We start from the raw sequence: 19,069 nt of genomic DNA, 5'->3' as shown, positions 1-19,069 counted from the left end.
GTTCCTCACAGCCCAGCAATAATGCTAGGAACACCCTTGTGACAATGGGGAGATTAGTGCTGAAATTAACAATTAACAGCACCGATATCCCCAGACCCGGGAAACATAACTGAAAAGCAGAATTCAGTGCACTGTCTGCTTTCTAGCGGTATATAAACTGCATATGCATGAGGACATGAAAGGTTCTCTTTAACACAAACACTTTGTCATGTGCAGTCCATTGCAGAAATCAGAAGCAATAACAAGATATTTCTGAAACAGATGACACCCAATTATACACATCCTCCCGAGACATCAATCCTGCACTAATACAGAACATCAGTAACTATCTCTGCCGTTTCAAATATCATGTTTTGGCTCTATCTGAAACTGAATCTCTCAGACACTGAACTACTACAGTCATGGCCAAAAGTTTTGAGAATCATATTATGAGTAACAAAAGCTTATATTGACAGTTAGAATGAGTTAATGCAGCAAGTCAATATTTGCAGTGTTGACCCTTCTTCTTCAGGACCTCTGCAATTCTCCCTGGCATGCTCTCAATCAACTTCTGGACCAAATCCTGACTGATAGCAGTCCATTCTTGCACAATCAATGCTTGCATTTTGTCAGAATTTGTAGGTTTTTGTTTGTCCACCCGTCTCTTGATGATTGACCACAAGTTCTCAATGGGATTAAGATCTGGGGAGTTTCTAGGCCATGGACCCAAAATCTCTATGTTTTGTTCCCTGAGCCATTTAGTTATCACCTGTGCTTTATGGCAAGGTGCTCCATCATGCTGGAAAAGGCATTGTTGATCGCCAAACTGCTCTTGGACGGTTGGGAGAAGTTGATCTTGGAGGACATTCTGGTACCATTCTTTATTCATGGCTGTGTTTTTAGGCAAGACTGTGAGAGAGCCGATTCCCTTGGCTGAGAAGCAACCCCACACATGAATGGTTTCAGGATGCTTTACAGTTGGCATGAGGCAAAACTGGTGGTAGCGCTCACCTCGTCTTCTCCGAATGAGCTGTTTCCAGATGTCCCAAACAATCGAAAAGGGGATTCATCAGAGAAAATGACTTTACCCCAGTCCTCAGCAGTTCACTCCCTGTACCTTTTGCAGAATATCAGTCTGTCCCTGATGTTTTTTCTGGAGAGAAGTGGCTTCTTTGCTGCCCTCCTTGAGACCAGGCCTTGCTCCAAGAGTCTCCGCCTCACAGTGCGTGCAGATGCACTCACACCGCATGCAGATGCACTCACACCTGCCTGCTAGCCCGATCCCGCAGCTGAAACACTTTTAAGAGACGGTCCTGGCGCTTGCTGGTCTTTCTTGGGCGCCCTGGAGCCTTTTTGCCAACAATGAAACCTCTCTCCTTGAAGTTCTTGATGATGCGATAGATTGTTGACTGAGGTGCAATCTTTCTAGATGCGATACTCTTCCCTGTTAGGCCATTTTTGTGCAGTGCAATGATGACTACACGTGTTTCTTTAGAGATAACCATGGTTAACAGAATAGAAACAATGATGCCAAGCACCAGCCTCCTTTCCTCCTTTTAAAGTGTCCAGTGGTGTCATTCTTACTTACCCTATAGAGACACAGCTCAAAAGTGACTTGAGGACCAGGCCTCTTTTTTCAAAACTGACATGTGTCACTTTAAATGGCAATAACTTTGAGACGCTTTAACTTACACAAGTGATTCTGAGATTGTTTTTTCGTAACACATTGTACTTCATGTCAGTAGTAAATTTTTGTCAATATGTTTTGTCTTTCATTATGAAAAAATAGGAAATTTGGTGAAAATTTTGAAAAAAATGCAGTTTTCAAACTTTGAAATTGCAAGCCTTTCAAATAGAAATCCATACTACCCAAATTTTTTCATAAATATAATTAACAATGTCTCTGATTTATGTAGCAATCAAATTTTAATCACCCTTTCATTTTTTTCAGATATTATAAGGCTTACAAGTCAAGCAGTAATTTTCAAGAAAATTTCCAAAACACATTTTTCAAGGGACCAGTTCAGTTCTGAAGGGTACTTGAAAGGCCTCTCTAATAAAACCCCCCGAAAATCACTCCATTCTAAAAACTGCACTCTTGAAAGAATCCAAAACAGCAGTTAGAAAGTTTCTTAACCCTTTCAGCATTTCACAACAATTACAACAAAATGGAGGTCAAATTTACATTTTTCAATTTCTGTCACTAATATATTCATTTAGCCCTAGAATTTACACATTTACTAAGGGTTAAAGGAGAAACTGCACCCCACATTTTGTTACACAATTTCTCCCGAACACGACAATACCCCATATGTGCTGGTACCCTAATGTACGGGCACACGATCGCTCTCAGAACGGATGGAGCGCTAATTGGATTTTGTAGGCCAGATTTTGCTACAATACTTTTCAGGCGCCATGTCCTGTTTGCAAAGCCCCCAAGGTGCCAAAACAGTGGAAACCCCCAAAATGTCACCCCATTTTGGAAACTAGACCCCTCAAGGAATTTATCAAGGGGTATAGTGAGCCCTTGGACCCTACAGGTGTTTCACAGATTTTTTTACCATTGAGATGTGAAAATGAAAAATTACTTTTTTTATAATAAAATGTCACTGTAGCCCCAAATTTTTCATCTTCACAAGGGGTTAAAGGAAAAATTGCACCCCACATTTTGTTACAAAATTTCTCCCGAACACGACAATACCCAATATGTGCTGGTACCCTAATGTACGGGCACAAGGTCGCTCTCAGAGCGGATGGAGCGCTAATTGGATTTCGTAGGCCAGATTTTGCTACAATACTTTTCAGGCGCCATGTCCCGTTTGCAGAGCTCCCAAGGTGCCAAAACAGTGGAAACCCCCAAATGTGACCCCATTTTGGAAACTATACCCCTCAAAGAATTTACTAAGGGGTATAGTGAGCACTTTGACCCTACAGGAGTGTAACAGAATTGGCCCAACAAAAGGAAGTGTGACATTTTTTGCTATAAAATGTTGCTTTAACCCCAAATTTTGCATTTCCACAAGGGGTTAAAAGAGAAAATGCACCCCACAAATTGTCAAGCACTTTGTCCCAACTACAGAAATGTCCCATATGTGGATGTAAAGCGATGTATGGGCACACTGTAAGGTCCAGAGCTGAAGGATCGCTATTGGGATTTTAGAGGGCAAATTTAGCTGAAATCTGTTTCAGGCACCATGTTGCATTTGGAGAGCCCCTGAAGTGCTAGAACAGTGGAAACCCCCCTCCCCAAATGACCCCATTTTGAAAACTAGACCCCTCAAGGAATTTATCAAGGGGTTTAGTGAGCACTTGGACCCTACAGGTGTTTCACAGATTTTTTTTTACCATTGAGATGTGAAAATGAAAAATTACTTTTTTCCAATAAATCGTCCATTTAGCGCCATATTTTTAATTTTTACAAGTAGTTAGAGAATTAAAAGCCCCCCAGTTTGTCACACAATGTCTCCTGAACACGGCAATACCCCATATGTGGCCATAATCTGCTGTATGGGAACATGGCGGGGCTCAGAATGGAAAGAGGGCTATTTGGCTTTTGAGGGCAGTTTTCTGGTGCCATGTCGCATTTGCAGAGCCCCTAAAGTACCAATACAATGGAAACCCCTCAAAAGTGACCCCATTTTAGAAACTACACCTGTCAAGGAATGAATAAAGGGGTATTATCATTTTGAGCCTAAAAATGCTTCCCAAAAATTAATGTACAAAATGAAAATTTTAATTTTTAAAGAAATCTGCCATTTCGGTGCCCAATACGTTGCACCCACTTCGTGTTGTCAGAGACCTGCACTCCTAAAACTATTAAGTGGGCCATCCTGAGGGGCAAAAAATTATATATGTAGGTATAAACTGCTGCTTGGGCACACAGCAGGGCTCAGAAGGGAAGGAGCACTGCGCTTTTTAGCTTTTGGGGTACAGATTTAGAGGGACTTTCTGGGTGCCATGATGTTTTTGCAGAGCCCTGGAGGTGCCAGTGAACTGGAATTCCCCAAGAAGTGACCCCATTCTGTAAGGGCAATTTTAGGGTCTCTGCAAAAGTGTCATGGCATCCAAAAAAAAAAACCCAAACCGTCTAAGTCTGTGCTACAAAAACCCAATAACCCTTCTGTGTCTGGCTGTGCCCTAATATCAATTTATACCCACATATGACATTACGTGCATTATCCGGGGTACACCAGTATCATACATGTGTCATATATGTGGCATAAAATGCAGTTTGGGCACACAGCAGGGCGCAGAAGGGAAGGAGCGCTATGTGGCTTTTGGAGCACAGAGTCAGATGTTTGGTATCTGGACGCCATGTCATGTTTGTAGAGCCTGTAAGGTACCAGAAAAGTGGATTCCCCAAAGGTGTGACCCCAGTTTGAAAACTGCACCCCTCAAAGAATTTATCAGGGGGTGTAGTGAGTATTAGTATCCCAGACGTGACTGCACAGCGGATGGCGAAGAGTGAATATATAAGCGGTGCGGAGGACATTGCAAACACCGAATTTCCTACTATGTCCCAGTAGCTCCTATAATTGGGGGAGTCACTCTGGGGGTCACTTTGGGGTCACTTCTGGTATATTTTCCCTCGTAAGCTCTAAATCTGGGGTGTCCCCTGATATTCGCTCGCACAGCTTATATATTCCCTTCCTGACGCCGCCAGTTGTATTCTAATGATTTGGCGATTTTTGCGGGTTTTTATTCTTGCATTACTAGATGCTATATTTTCTTTACTTTTCTGGTGACGCAGCCATATAAGGGCTTGTTGTTTGCGGGATGAGATGTATTTTGTAATGACACCATTTTTGGGTGCCTACAACTTACTGAATACATTTTATTAACTCTTTTTGCTGGATTTAAATAAAAATCAATTCCGGTATTGCGTTTTACCTTGTAAATTTTTCGCCATGCAGCGTACAGTATAAGTAACATATCTTTATTCTGTGGGTCGGTACGGTTACGGCGATACCTCATTTATATTATTTTTTTATGCGTAACTAATTCTGCAGAACAAAAACACATTTGGGGACATAAATCAATGTTTTTTGCATCGCCATCTTCTGAGAGGCGTAACATTTTTATTTTTTGGTTGACAGTGTTGGTTGGGGGCTTATTTTTTTCGGGACAATGTGTGCTTTTTATTGGTACTGTTGTGAGGTGCATTTGACTTTTTGATCACTTTTTATAGCACATTCTGTAAGGTGAGATGGCGAAAAATCACTACTTCCGGCGGGTTTTTTCCGGTTTTTTTTTCCGTCATTCACCGTGTACATTAAATATTGTTTCAGTTTTATTGTACAGATTGTTACGGACACGGCGATACCAAATATGTATTGTTTTTATTAATTTTTAGGTTTTTTTTTTATATAATTCATTTTCTATAGAAAAAAAGGGTTTTTGGGGCTTGATAACTTTATTAATTGTTTCAAAACACTTTTTTTTTTTCCACTTTTTTTTTTTTTTTTTTTTTTTTTTAACTTTTTCATGTGTCCCTATGGGACACTTGCATGAGTGAAGATTGCATCACCTACTCCTCTGTTACAGAGTGAGTCACAGGCTGCAGTAAGAGCCTGCACGTCTCACTCTGTAACCAGGAAGTGAAGCTCTCGGCTCGTGCGGACGGGACAGCACAGCTTCAGGAGATCCCGCACAGGATAAGAAAGGTAAGTGGGACTCAGGACTGCCAGGGGTGACTAATCAGACCCCTGGCTACATGGTAGGGATACCAGCACCCCCCCGATCTCGCAGCGGGGGGTGCCGGGGATCCCTACAAGATCGGGCAACCCGTTGTTTGCCATGATCATGTTTGATCACGGCAATCAACGGGTTAAAACCCAAAATCAGCACTCATGTCTGATGGAGGGGGATGGAGCAGGCTGTTAGGTGTCAGATACAACTAACACCTGCTCCAAGAACGCCCGCACTGCGCTGCGGGGATTGTTTACATCCATGTGGTACTATTACCACATCGGTCGTGAAGCACTAGACATCCATGTGGTAATAGTACCACATGGGTCGGGAAGGGGTTAATCATGACAGATTGATCTCCAGCCCTGTCCTCATCAACACCCACACCTGTGTTAATGGAGCAATCACTGAAACGATGTTAGCTGGTCCTTTTAAGGCAGGGCTGCAATGATGTTGAAATGTGTTTTGGGAGATAAAGTTCATTCTCTAGGCAAATATTGACTTTGCAAGTAATTGCTGTTAAGCTGATCACTCTTTATAACATTCTGGAGTATATGCAAATTGCCATTAGAAAAACTGAAGCAGTAGACTTTGTAAAAATTTATATTTGTATCACTCTCAAAACTCTTGGCCATGATTGTACTGTTTCCACCATCTAACAGATCTGTCCCTGATACATCCAGTGCAGTCTCCGGCCTTACTATAACTCCTAGGAAGCAGACCTACTGCCTCGGGTTTGTGTTTGAATCGGACCTTTCCTTCACCCCCCCCTCCCATATCTAACCACTCGCACTCTCATGTCATCTCCACCTCAAAAACATCTCCAGAATTCGCCCTTTCCTTACCAGAAATACATTAAAGACACTTATTTTTGCTCTGATTCAAGCTCTCCTTGACTACTGTAACTCCTTACTAATCTCTTCTTTGGAATGCTCTATCCCAGACAATCAGATTAACTCAATTTCTACAACTTCAAGTGCAACCTAAAAGACACATCTTTTTTAGACAGGCCTATCACAATTCCTAATGTAAACCCTACCATTTCGTAATTAGAATCCCTAAAACAAACCCTCCTCTGTTCCCGCTCCTACATTACCCCACATGATATTATGCGGTTTCTGGATAACGTTATATGTCCAGGCACCATCTGCACGTTAAAGGCCACGACTGGTAACGGCTCATACAGTTTTATATTTGTGTAATGACTAGAGATAAGCGAACACTATTCGAAACAGCCATTTCAAATAGCACGCTCCCATAGAAATGAATGGAAGCGGCCGGCATGCAGACTTTGCCGGCGGCCAGCCGTTTAACCCCCCTGCTACGTCCATTCATTTCTATGGGAGCTTGCTATTCGAAACTGCTATTTTGAATAGTGTTCACTCATCTCTAGTAATGACAGTAACCTCTATTTCAAAATTGTTTGACCCCTGTATAAGCAATGCTACCTCCGATGCTGCCCCTGCTACCTCTTGTGTCACCCCCTCTAACTCATAGATTGTAAGATCTTGCGAGCAGGGCCCTCAGCACCAATGTGAGAAGTGACTATTTTTTTTTGTAATGTATCTTTTGTCTGTACTTGAACCCTACAAATTGTAAAGCGCTGCGGAACATGTTGGTGCTATATAGATAAAATGTATTCTTTTATTACAGTTTCGTATGCTAAAGATGTAGAACTTAATTTAATGATTGACAAATTTCTGGACTTTTTCTCATATTCAAAATATACCGATTATTTACCTTGTGTTCCAACTATCTCCATGTGAAGATGAGCCAGGCCGCTTGCTGTGGACAGCGATAGCTTGAGCATTCCTTCCACAGTGACTGTATACCGATTAAGGTAATCAAAAAGTGAACCATGTTCATGATAATCGGACACCAACCAAAGCTGAGTCCATGTTCCATTATCTGTAGAAGCAAATTCCGAATCAAAATACTACATTAAGAACAGTATCAACCTAAAGTATCTAAATGGCTTCTCTATTATACATCCATTATTTCTTAAGTAATGAAATTTACTTTCCTCTAAATAACGATATAAATTTGTACATTTTCATATTAGATGCATAACATTGAAAAAGATTATTCCCTAACCATTGTGTTTGCAACAAACTTTTCGGAGCTGATACACAAAAGAATTCACCTTATATTCCAAAAGCAATTGTTTAATGCCTACCTCCAGTTACAAACCACTTTGGAAGAATTTGTAGTACAAGTGAATATAAGAATCTTTGTGATATCTTTTTAACCCCTGTGAGAAGGTGACAGGCAGAGTGCTGGAATCTCGCTATATCTCCTCCAGGTTTTTAACCTATGTTTGGTCCAGTGCAGGTCTTGAGTAGGCCTCAGCTCCATGTGCGAGTTCCTTGGCTCATTACTGGGCCAGAAAAAGGCTGCATATTCTGCAGTCCAAAGCAGATCCATGGAGTAAGAGGAGGTGTAAGGGTCTGTCCTGTAACCCTGAGTATGGTGAGACAATATTGACCTTGTTTTGTTTGTGGGCTGGTAGTAAGCCACACATATAGTTAGGGTATCATTTCTGATTAGTTAGTTGCTCGGACGAGCAGGATTTTGTTTTGTTTTTGCTTGAAGTTAACCACTTCAGTACCGGGCCAATTTGTGGTCCAGGACCAGACACATTTTAGGTTTATTTTGTATGTGCGGTTTTGAGGTCTGTAACATTTTTCTCGTATGTCTCAGTCAACTAATTTTTGCGTCTTTTTTCGGGGACACATACGGCTTTATTTTATTTTTAAAACTTTTTTTTTTTTTTTTTTTCCCAGATTGTGTCCCCATAAGGTGATAAGAGACCTTTGGGGACATCTGATCATTTATTTTTTTGTACTTTTGTACTTTATTTCTCCTATAACTGGGGCTGCTACATTTAACCCCAGTTGCAGGAGAAATACAGCCTCCTGCACGCTGTATACACAGCTTACTGACCTGATCTGGGGTCCTGTAGGACCCAGCAGCTTTTGCAAGACTCTGCTCTCAGCGGATCACGTGTCCGCCGGGTCAGAGGGCAGCTAAATTATGGCAGCGTCCATAGCTGTGTATACAGCGCTCATTGGGCGCTGTATACACAGCGATCGAGATAGCAGGAGAGGTAATAAATCTTCCCTGCCATCTCTCTGGGAGCTCCGGCTGAAGTTACAGCCGGCTCCCATTGAAAGCAGCTGCAGGATCTCCGTGCAGCTGCTGTGTTCTGACTGGACGTACAGCTACGTCCTGTCAGAACAAGGCAACCACTTCCCGGACGTATATAGTCTATGGGTGGTCCGGAAGTGGTTAAAGGGGTTGGCCACTTTCAGACCAATATTGACAAACAAATGTACAATAAAAAGATATACAATTTTCCTATATACTTTCTGTATCAATTTCTCATGGTTTTCTAGATTTTGTCTTGCTGTCGTTCATTCTGTTACTTCTAGAGGATAAAACTCTGACCATGGTCATGTGACTTACAGTCCATGGTCATGTGATGAGCACACAGGTGTATAGCCGATTACCAGGCAGCTGTCTGAATATTGTGCTGTGACTGTATCGAGTGGCACCTGTGCGCTCATCACATGACCATGGACTGTAAGTCACATGACCATGGTCAGAGTTTTATCCTCTAGAAGTAACAGAATGAAAGACAGCGAGCCGAAATCTAGAAAACCGTGAGGAATTGATACAGAAAGTATATTGGAAAATTGTATATCTTTTTATTACACATTTGTCTGTCAATACTGGTCTGAAAGCGGCAGCTCCACTGTAAGCTCTTACAGTGGGTAATGCCGGAGCTGCTTCGGCATCTCCACTGTAAGAGTTACAGCGGAGGTGCCCTCTGGAGATGGAGCACTGCAGATACCCTATATTCAGCCAGACTGAATTCCAGGTGGGGGAAGAAAAAACAGCCCTCAAGCTCAGTGAAGGGGCAGACAGACAACCAAAACACCACCTCCCCTTCCCCAGCACCTACTGCACCCGAAAATTCCGGCCATTTTAATTTTTGAAATTTTTCAGTAGCTGCTGCATTTCCCCCCCCTAGGTTTATACTCGAGTCAATAAGTTTGCCCAGTTTTTTGTGGTAAAATTAGGGGACTCTGCTTATACTCTAGTATATACGGTACATTGTGAGCTCTATATGGGGCTCACAATCTACATTATTTTTACAATATTGGGCTATATATGACTTTTAGATCACTTTTTACTCCATATTATCTGAGGCCTACAACATGCGGTTATTAGTTTTCCTGCTGACAGACCCTCTTTAAAAATTACATGCTTAGCTTTGTTCTAAGTCATATTTAAAAGGACCTTTCATGTCTTCATCAATGTGAGAGTACAAGGCCAGGTTAAAGTACAGTAGGGGTAGACGTTCCTCACAGCCCAACGATGACACTAGGCTGTAAGGCCAATTCTTGAAAGTGGGGAGATATTTATTCTAAAACTAACGGCACATATCTCCAGCACTGGGATAGTACCGGGAATTCAGCACACTGTCTGCTTTCTAGTGGTATATAAATACCGCACATTAATGAGGACATGAAATGTCCTTTTTAAACACCAAGCATCCACCATAATAGTATGCCACATGTTGTTAAGTAAGAATAAATACTGTCATTAACAAACCTTTGTTGTCAGCTGCAATAAAACCAAGGATGTTTTCATGGCGTAGCATCACTGTTTGATAGATTTCTGCTTCACGAAACCAAGAACGCTCTTCCCTTGAGGAAAAGATTTTTACAGCTACTTCTTCACCTCTCCACTTCCCACGCCACACTTCGCCAAAACGACCTTTACCAATGCTCTCTTGCAAAACTATTGTTCTAGCAATAGTTCTTTGCACAAGTAGTGGGAGACCTTGAATTACAAAACAGTGCATTACAAACAAGATATTTCCCTCTAATCCAATAAGTTTAAGTTCATAGAGTTGCACTATAACTGTGATGGCGAACCTATGACTTACGAACCTATGTGTCAAAGGTGACATGCGAAGAAATGTTGGCTGACACACATTGCACCTTCCATGAGGCACCTCAGGTGGCACCACATGGAATAAACATCTTAAAATCGTCAGCTACTAATTGTGTTATTGCAATAAGCAGTTACTGATAATATTTACTCACCTGCCCACGTGCCTGTGCTGGCCACCATCCGCTGCTTCCTATAGGTGATGCTACACTTACAACACGATGCTGAAGAATGCTGGGAGACTATGTATACCCTAGAGGGCTATACACTTAAGCTATCACTGCATTACAATGTAATATTTTATAAGCATGGGGTTAAAACGGAGCAAGCAAACAAAGTCGTCATTTTATTGTGTCATACTCCACATAAATGAAAAAGGTAATAGCAATGTACTGTCCAGTGCAACTTAGAAAAGTTTATTTCATTTTTATAGGTACATTATCATGAATTAAGTATAGAAATTATACCTATCAGATAGATTTATCAGATTTCTACAGAATGGAACAATGGGAAAACAATGGCATTCTGTTTGTGATATATTGCTAATGGGAAGGGGGCAAACCTTGAGGGATGTTGCTCAACATGAAGACCATTTTTTCCCCAAATTTGAACGGGGTGCATGTGACATATCTCTAGCAGATGCATAAGAAATACACATCTGTGCTTAAATGGGACACATCATTATTGATTAGATCATCAAATCTCTCTGTTACAGACTCCGATATGGCTTGGAGATTAAAACGCGAGGATTGAACAGAGATTGTGCTGATCTCCATGGAGCATTTGTGTCAGACCAGTACTGAAGGTTTTCTTTTGTTCACCTTCATTTTAACAGATACATTTGCTTCATCACTGAACAATACCATCTCTGTGAAATGTGCATCCAATTGCTGTGAAACCCATTCTGCAGATTCACCATGGTAATCAGAATCTTCCTCACTGAGATGATGAATCTTGTACAGTGGAAATATGTGCATAGCCAGTATCCGCCTGACAACTTGCCCTGCTCTCCTGTGACAGACGTTAGGTGCTGGGTGGGAGTTTTCTTACAACCACGGTTTATCAGGTTCAACACTTGTCTGGCAAAATCTGACTTGCAATTTGACAAGTGTGCTGTAGCAGATGGATGGTTTGTTACGCTATAAAGTGTTGAAATCTGCTGTAGTGACTCTCCCAATTTCAGCACAACCTCTGTCCTGTGTTGCGTGTTAATCTTGAAAATATAATTATGTCTATGACAAGGAAAATATTGCTAAAAGATTAATAACATTGGAAGAAATAAAAGGTATTTCGCATTTACGCAAACATTTGGATTCTTCAACAAACAACACCCCTTCCCAGTTGAAAAAACAAAACAAAAACAAAACTATTCCAAGATGGCAGAATCAAGTGGCTGCTGTGTTGGACACCACCCCTTATAGATTTACCCCCTCTCCCTTACCAAAATGCCACATATAGGATAACTTTGAATCATCATGTTCAACTACAGATTAATGTCATTGAATATTGTGCAATGCTTTATCTAAAGAAGGCCTAAGTTATAGAGGTTGTCCAGTGAAAAAAAAATAAATAAATAAATCAATCAATCAATCATACTACCCTGTCTCCAGATTCCTCTCAGTGCAGTCCGGTTCTGCTGCTCCAGTGTCTTCATAAAGTGTCACTGGCTTTGGGGGGGTTGTCCAGGATAATGCATTATTTTCATGGAGGCCAAAAGGAGGAAGAAAACAAACCCCTATATACTCATCTGTCCCTGGTGTTCCGGTGTCTCCCACCACTGTCCAGTCCTGCTGTTCTGGGGTCTTGTGTTTTGGCGATAGTCCCACATGACCACTGAGGCCAATCAGTGGCATAAGGAAAGGATACAGGACATAAAGTGACGTATGAGAGTTATCCTGGTTCCTTTTCTTAGGCTGCTGAATGATCTTCTTAGCGGTCATATGCGGTGGGGACTTTCGCCAAGACAAAAAAATAAATAAATAAATAAATAAATAAAGGGCAACCTAGTATTTTATGCATTTATTGCAACTTATTTATTTTTAAACTGTGAGCTGAGGGTCACTCTAATCAAAATGGTTTTTTGTTGTTTTTTTTTGGCATTCCAAAATAAATATAAATGCTTAGGGTACCTGAGCCAGATCCTGAAGTGGTCATATCATATATTAAATCTTTAAGAGTTGTCCCTTCTGATATAAATGGTCGATCCATGGAAGGGTCTTCTTCATTAGGAACACGATGATGGATAACGGTACGATTGTGGCATACGTAAAGGATGAACATCAGCAGAATACAAAGGAAACATACAGGACCAGCAATAATAGCTGCCAACTCCACTGGTGTAAAAGGGGGCAAAGGCTTTGGTGATGTAACTGTAAGAATGCACAATAGAAAGAGAAGTTAATAATTACAGTTTACAATAATCCACATTTCCTGCAAAGAATTTAGCATTTAATAACTGCACCAAAATTGACAAATTAAAATAGTGTAAGTTGCAGAAAAATCCTATGCTATTAAAGAGCATGCAGCAAATATTTCTGCAGTTTGAATCAGGTCGCGAAAACCTCCTTCATTTACATTGAACTGCAGTGTATAATGGACTTTTAGTGCAGAAAACCAGCAGCTAATCTTTCACTTGAGCATAGCCTTATAAAGGAGTAATATAAATTGTAGTATAAAAATCAAATAATGCATTAATATATCGACTTGTGCATTTGTTCAAAATTGTTTTCTATATATTATCTTCTATAAAAATCACTAAGAGCATGAAAGTGGATAAAAATGTTGAGACAAAAATAAATAAAAAATAGAAACAGACACACAGACACACAAACACTACTAAGGGCTCGTTCACATCTGCGTTGTAGGGTCCTTATTGCAGGTTTCCGTTTCTTGCATAAAACAGATGCAGGAGAAGGAAACCTGCAGGAGTCTCTCTCACCAATTCATTTGAATGGGTGAGAAAGCTGTCCGGCCGTGCGCGGCAGTGAGCGTTTTGCGCTCTCCGCCGCGAAACCGGGTTTTATAATCCGGACACAGAGTCGGACATGCACTACTCTGTGTCCGGATAAAAAAACCCGGTTTCGCAGCGGAGAGCCTAAAACGCTCACCGCCGCGCACGGCCGGACCCGGTCTATGGTTTCCGTCTTCTGACATGCAGAAGACGGAAACCATAGTACGGAGACCCTGAACGCAGGTGTGAACCCAGCGTAATGTACAATGCCCCCCCTCAAAGTGGTACCAGTAGTCTGTTCATTTATCCTGTAGTGATAATAGCCAATATATTATTATTATTATTATTATTATTATTATTATTATTATTGTTTAAACCTTTGCTGCCAGGGGTCTCTAGAAATTTTGCACCACTGGTAGCCAGAGCAATTTTGACAGTTTTGAGATGATCAAGTAAAACTTAAATTGCAACATTAAAAAAAATCATGCTAACACCTACCGTATATACTCGAGTATAAGCCGACCCCCCTAATTTTACCACAAAAAAACTTGGAAAACTTATTGACTCGAGTATAAGCCTAGGGGGGAAATGCAGCAGCTACTGGAAAATTTCAAAAATTAAAATTGTCGGAGTTTTTGGGTGCAGTAGATGCTGGGGGAGGGGAGGGCGTGTTTTGGTTGTCTGTCTGCCCCTTCCCTGAGCTTGAGGACTGGGGGGTTTTCTTCCCCCCCACTTGGAATTCAGTCTTGCTGAATATAGGGGATCTGCAGTGCTCCTATTCCTATTCCTAACCCCTTCCCGATGGGACAGGAGCACTGCAGATTCCCTATATTCAGTAGACCGGGCACTGTCAGACACAGGGATACCTAATGTGTTTGTGTTTCACAGTCATTTTCTACTTTTATATGTATTCTAGGGAAAGGAGTGATTTACAACCTTTATGTTTTAATTTTTTTAAAATCTTTTTTTTTCTTTTGCACTATTTTATGGGAGATTCTATACATTAATATTGTGGCTGGTCATAGACCTCCCCTCCTTAAAAAAAAATAAATAAATAATTTTTTTTTTTTTTTTTGCTGACTCGAGTATAAGCCGAGGGGGGCTTTTTCAGCACAAAAACTGGGCTGAAAAATTCGGCTTATACTCGAGTATATACGGTATATATTTTCCTAACAGACACCTGCAGCATTGTCAGAATGCCACTTGATTCTGTATGCAAACAGGCACCTTTATGCTATTTTAATTTAAAGTGAACGTTTTATAATAAAAAATGCAAATGTATATTAGTTGCTAAAAGAGGAAATCAAACAAAAAGTCATCTGCACCAAACTTCCCAAAAATAAGAGTTCTACAGGTGCAGAGTTCATTCATGTCACTAAGTCCTACACCTACATGCACGTGTCTTCATATAATCACTAGTTCAGGAAGGAACAAAAATCTGCTTTGATGCTGGAAATGTTAAAAGAATCACCCTATAAAATGTAGGGATTACACACCGTGGAAAGCAAGTGCACAACTAACCCTTCATATATTTTGAGAGTAGACAACCTGTATATTATGTGTCTCAATAGGGTATCAATAGCCACATCCACCTTCATGCAACTTTGTGACAAACACATAATTTTTTGAAAAAAAAAAAAGCACTAAAACACATATTTGCACCTAAAACTCATTCACATCATACATTCACACACAAAGAACATTTAAAATAAAAGATCAAAGTGTAGAAGATACCACAAACATCAACTACAATAAGATCTTGTACTCACAAATATTGATACAGAAGACTAGCAAGATTTTGCTGTTATTCACTAATATGTTAAAAATTTATATTGCACCTAGAAAACTGTGACTGTGGACAGCATACCTTATATAAAAACACACCTTCATGCAACTTTGTAGTAGAGAGTACAAGCATAAATTGCACAAAAATTCTAATTTGCCACAAAAGTGCATGTTTAAGTTAAATACATAATGCATTTTCCAAAAAACTGCAGGATGAGTGTAATTCATACACACACTCACTATCTTTTTTATTTTTTTTATTTTTTTACTTACAGGTGCGGGTGTTAAACACCAAAATCGCAGAAATGCGCCAACCAATTTTGTGCATGCAAGTTAAATAGGAGTTTACATGCAAATATAATTTATCCCCTATAAAAATTGCAGCAACTTATACGCTCATCTCTTGTGATAATCGTTAATACTATTATTTTAGTGTGTAACAGATATCGCTAGAGAGGCGTATCTTACTCTACAAAGATCAGGTATGGACAGCGTGAAATGTTAACTATATTTCTGCATGTGTTGTGTGTTTGATGAAACTATTTGGCTCGGTGACCTGGACGATGGTAAACATCTGGGTTTACGTTCAGAGAGTCATTACATAAGAATACCCCTCTAACAAGGCTCAGTGGGATATTACATTATCCCTCTACGTAATAGAGAGTGAAGGTATAGTTAGGAGAGGGGATAACATGGGCAGAAGACCCTTCCCCCTTCCTCACAGGCACAAACAGGTAATGCACAAATGATGATGATTTATCATCTCTGTGCAGTCTGTAGGGCTGCTCCTCCCCCCTCAATCCCAAGCTCTTAAGATGCTGCCTGAGGCAGGAGGGGGAGGAAAGTTTATAGCCCCATATCTCAGAATTGGTTAGGGCTATGAAGATGATTTTGGATTCATTTTAAAAACAAGAATCTTCACGATAGTCCTTACAGATTCGGAGTGATCGCTGTTAAAAACACAGGCGGCGGGGAAAGGGTTAAACGATACAGAGTAATTTGTATGCTAATGCTCTGTGACTTGTTAAAATTTTTCCTTTGCTGCCTCCCATGACTTTTTATTTTTCTGTCAACATGGCTATGTTAGGGCTTATTCTTTGCATGACGAGTTGTACTTTAACCCCTTCCCGCCAATGGCAGTTTTTGACTTCCTGACCAAACTCGATTTTTCAAAACTGACATGTGTCACTTTATGTGGCAATAACTTTGGAATGCTTTAACTAACCAAAGTGATTTTGAGATTGTTTTCTCGTAACACATTATACTTCATGTTAGTAGTAAATTTTGGTTGATATGTTTTGTGTTTAATTATGAAAAAATAGGAAATTTGGTGGAAATTTTGAAAAATATGCATTTTATAAAGTTTGAAATTATGTGCATTGCATACAGTCAGACCGCCAAAATTATATCATAAATCTCATGTCCCAGATCTCTGCTTTATGTTGGCATCAAACTTTAGTCACCCTTTTATTTTTTACGGACATTATAAGGTTTACAAGTGAAACAACAATATTCTAAATTTTCAAGAAATTTCCAAAACCCATTTTTTAAGGGACTAATCCAGTTATGAAGGGGTTTTAAAAGACCCTTGTATTAAAGCCCCCCATAAATCACCCCATTTTCAAAACTGCACCCCTTAAATAAGCCAAAACAACATATACCTAGTATTTTAACCCTATAAGTGCTTAACAGGAATTAATACAAAATGGAGGTGAAATTTTCAAATTTCATTTTATTTTACTAATATTTTCATTTAGCCCTAGAATTTGCACATTCACAAGGGGTTAAAGGAGAAAACGCCCCCCACAATTTGTTATGCAAGTTCTCCCGACTACCATAGTACCCCACTTGTGGGTGTAAACTAATATATGGACGCACAGTGAGACGCAGAAGGGAAGGCGCGCCAAGGAGCTTTTAGAGGGCAGTTCTGGCTGTGATCAGTTTCAGGAACCATGTTGCATTTACAAAGCCCTTGAGGAGTCAAAATAGTGGAAGCCTCTAGAAAGTGACCCCATTTTGAAAACCACACCCCTCAAAGAATTTATCAAGTGATGTAGTGAGCATTAGTAACCCCGAAATGAATATGTAAGCTGTGCAGAGTAAATTGGGTACACCAAATCCCATTCTATTTTCCCACTAGCTCCTATGACACGGACGGGGAAGAGGAGCATTCTGGGGGATCAGCGCTGGTGTATTCTCTCTCACAAGCTCTAAATATGGGGTGTCCCCTGAAAACGCTTGCACAGCCTATACATTTCCTTCTAGTCGCAGCCACTTACGCCCTAATGATTTGGCGACTTTTGGGGGTTTTGTCTGCACATTGTACAAGCTAGATTTTTATTTTTATTTTCTGGCAATGTGGCCATATGAGGGCTTGGTGTTTGCGGTATTAGATGTGCTTTTCAATGCCACCATTTTGGGGTGCCAGTAACTTATTGACTACATTTTATTAACTCTTTCTGGGTGGGATGTAAAAGGAAACATCAATTCTAGCATTGCTTTTTAGCATTTATTTTTTTTCCCGTGCAGCGTACAGCATAAGTAACATGTTACCTTTATTCTGCGGGTCGGTACGGTTACGGCGATTTCATTTATATTATTTTTTAATGCGATGCTATTTGTGCAGAATAAAATTCATTTTAGGGGATAAAATCAATTATTTTTGCATCACCATCTTCTGAAAGGCATAACATTTTTATTTTTCGGTAGACAGAGCTGGTTGAGGGCTTATTTTATGCGGGATGACCTCTGCTTTTTATTGGTACCATTTTGGTTTTCATCTTATCATTTGATTACTTTTTATTGAACATTTTGTAAGGGAAAGGTGGTGAATAATCATTATTTTGCACGGTTTTCTACTTTTTTTTTTTATGACGTTCGCCGTTCGGGTTAAATAATGTTTTAATTTTATTGTTCAGGTTATTACGGACGCGGTGATACCAAATATGTAATGTTTTTTCTATTTTTCTGTATTTTACATAAAACATTTTATATGGGGAAAAAGGGATTTTTGGGGCTTTATTTCTAATTTATTTTAAACATTTATTTTTACTTTTTTTTCACTTTTTTTTTTTTCTGTCCCCATGAGGGATTGAAGCAGTGATCGGCTGATCACTGCTTCACTATATGTATCTGCAATACACGTGTTACACGTGTATTGCAGAACATAGGAAGCTGTCAGCCTGTGTAGACGTACAGGATGACAGCTTCCATTTTTGGCAGGATCAGCCAGGTAAGTGAAGGGGACGGCATGGGGCAGACCCGGGGTCACTGATCAGACCCCGGGCTGCCCCCTACGAACACCGGCACCCCCGAAACCGGCACGGGGGGTGCCGATCACCAGTATGGGCACCAGTATATAGCAAAACCCCGGAGATGCCGGCGGTCGTGTTTGACCGCTGGTATTTCAGGGGTTAACACCCGCGATCGGACCCGATTCCGACCGCGGGTGTTACGGGGCATTGTCAGCCATAACATACGGAGCAGCCAGCACGGGACCTTCATGTAGTAAATGAAGAGGGAGCGTCCCTTCAGTGCTCTGCTAGAGCTGAGGTATAGGACGGGAGCCCATCTCTTGCTGCCCTCTCTGCCCACCGAAAGGGGGTGAGGAAAGCCCGGGAGGTGGAGCTCTCTGTACAGAGGAACCTGCATGGATCCTGCTGCTACAAGTGATGAACACCTTACAATCCCACACTTGTTACAGGTACT

The 19,069-nt window shown here is 40.6% G+C and overlaps 1 protein-coding gene across 1 annotated transcript in view; it reads right to left on the bottom strand.

Moving 5' to 3' along the window:
* TGFBR1 (transforming growth factor beta receptor 1) overlaps positions 1-19,069 on the bottom strand; it is a 42,396-nt gene that overhangs the window by 11,555 nt on the left and 11,772 nt on the right. The window contains exons 3-5 of the mRNA XM_075271141.1: positions 12,756-12,995; positions 10,285-10,515; positions 7,408-7,575 (exon numbers count right to left, since the gene is read on the bottom strand). Coding sequence (XP_075127242.1) covers positions 7,408-7,575; positions 10,285-10,515; positions 12,756-12,995 — 639 coding nt within the window. The remainder of the gene's footprint in view (positions 1-7,407; positions 7,576-10,284; positions 10,516-12,755; positions 12,996-19,069) is intronic.

The sequence above is a fragment of the Leptodactylus fuscus genome, chromosome 4, assembly GCF_031893055.1.
Source record: "Leptodactylus fuscus isolate aLepFus1 chromosome 4, aLepFus1.hap2, whole genome shotgun sequence".
NCBI lineage: Eukaryota > Metazoa > Chordata > Amphibia > Anura > Leptodactylidae > Leptodactylus > Leptodactylus fuscus.
Note: the sequence above shows the minus strand (reverse complement) of the source record. Positions and strands in the feature narration are given on the sequence as shown.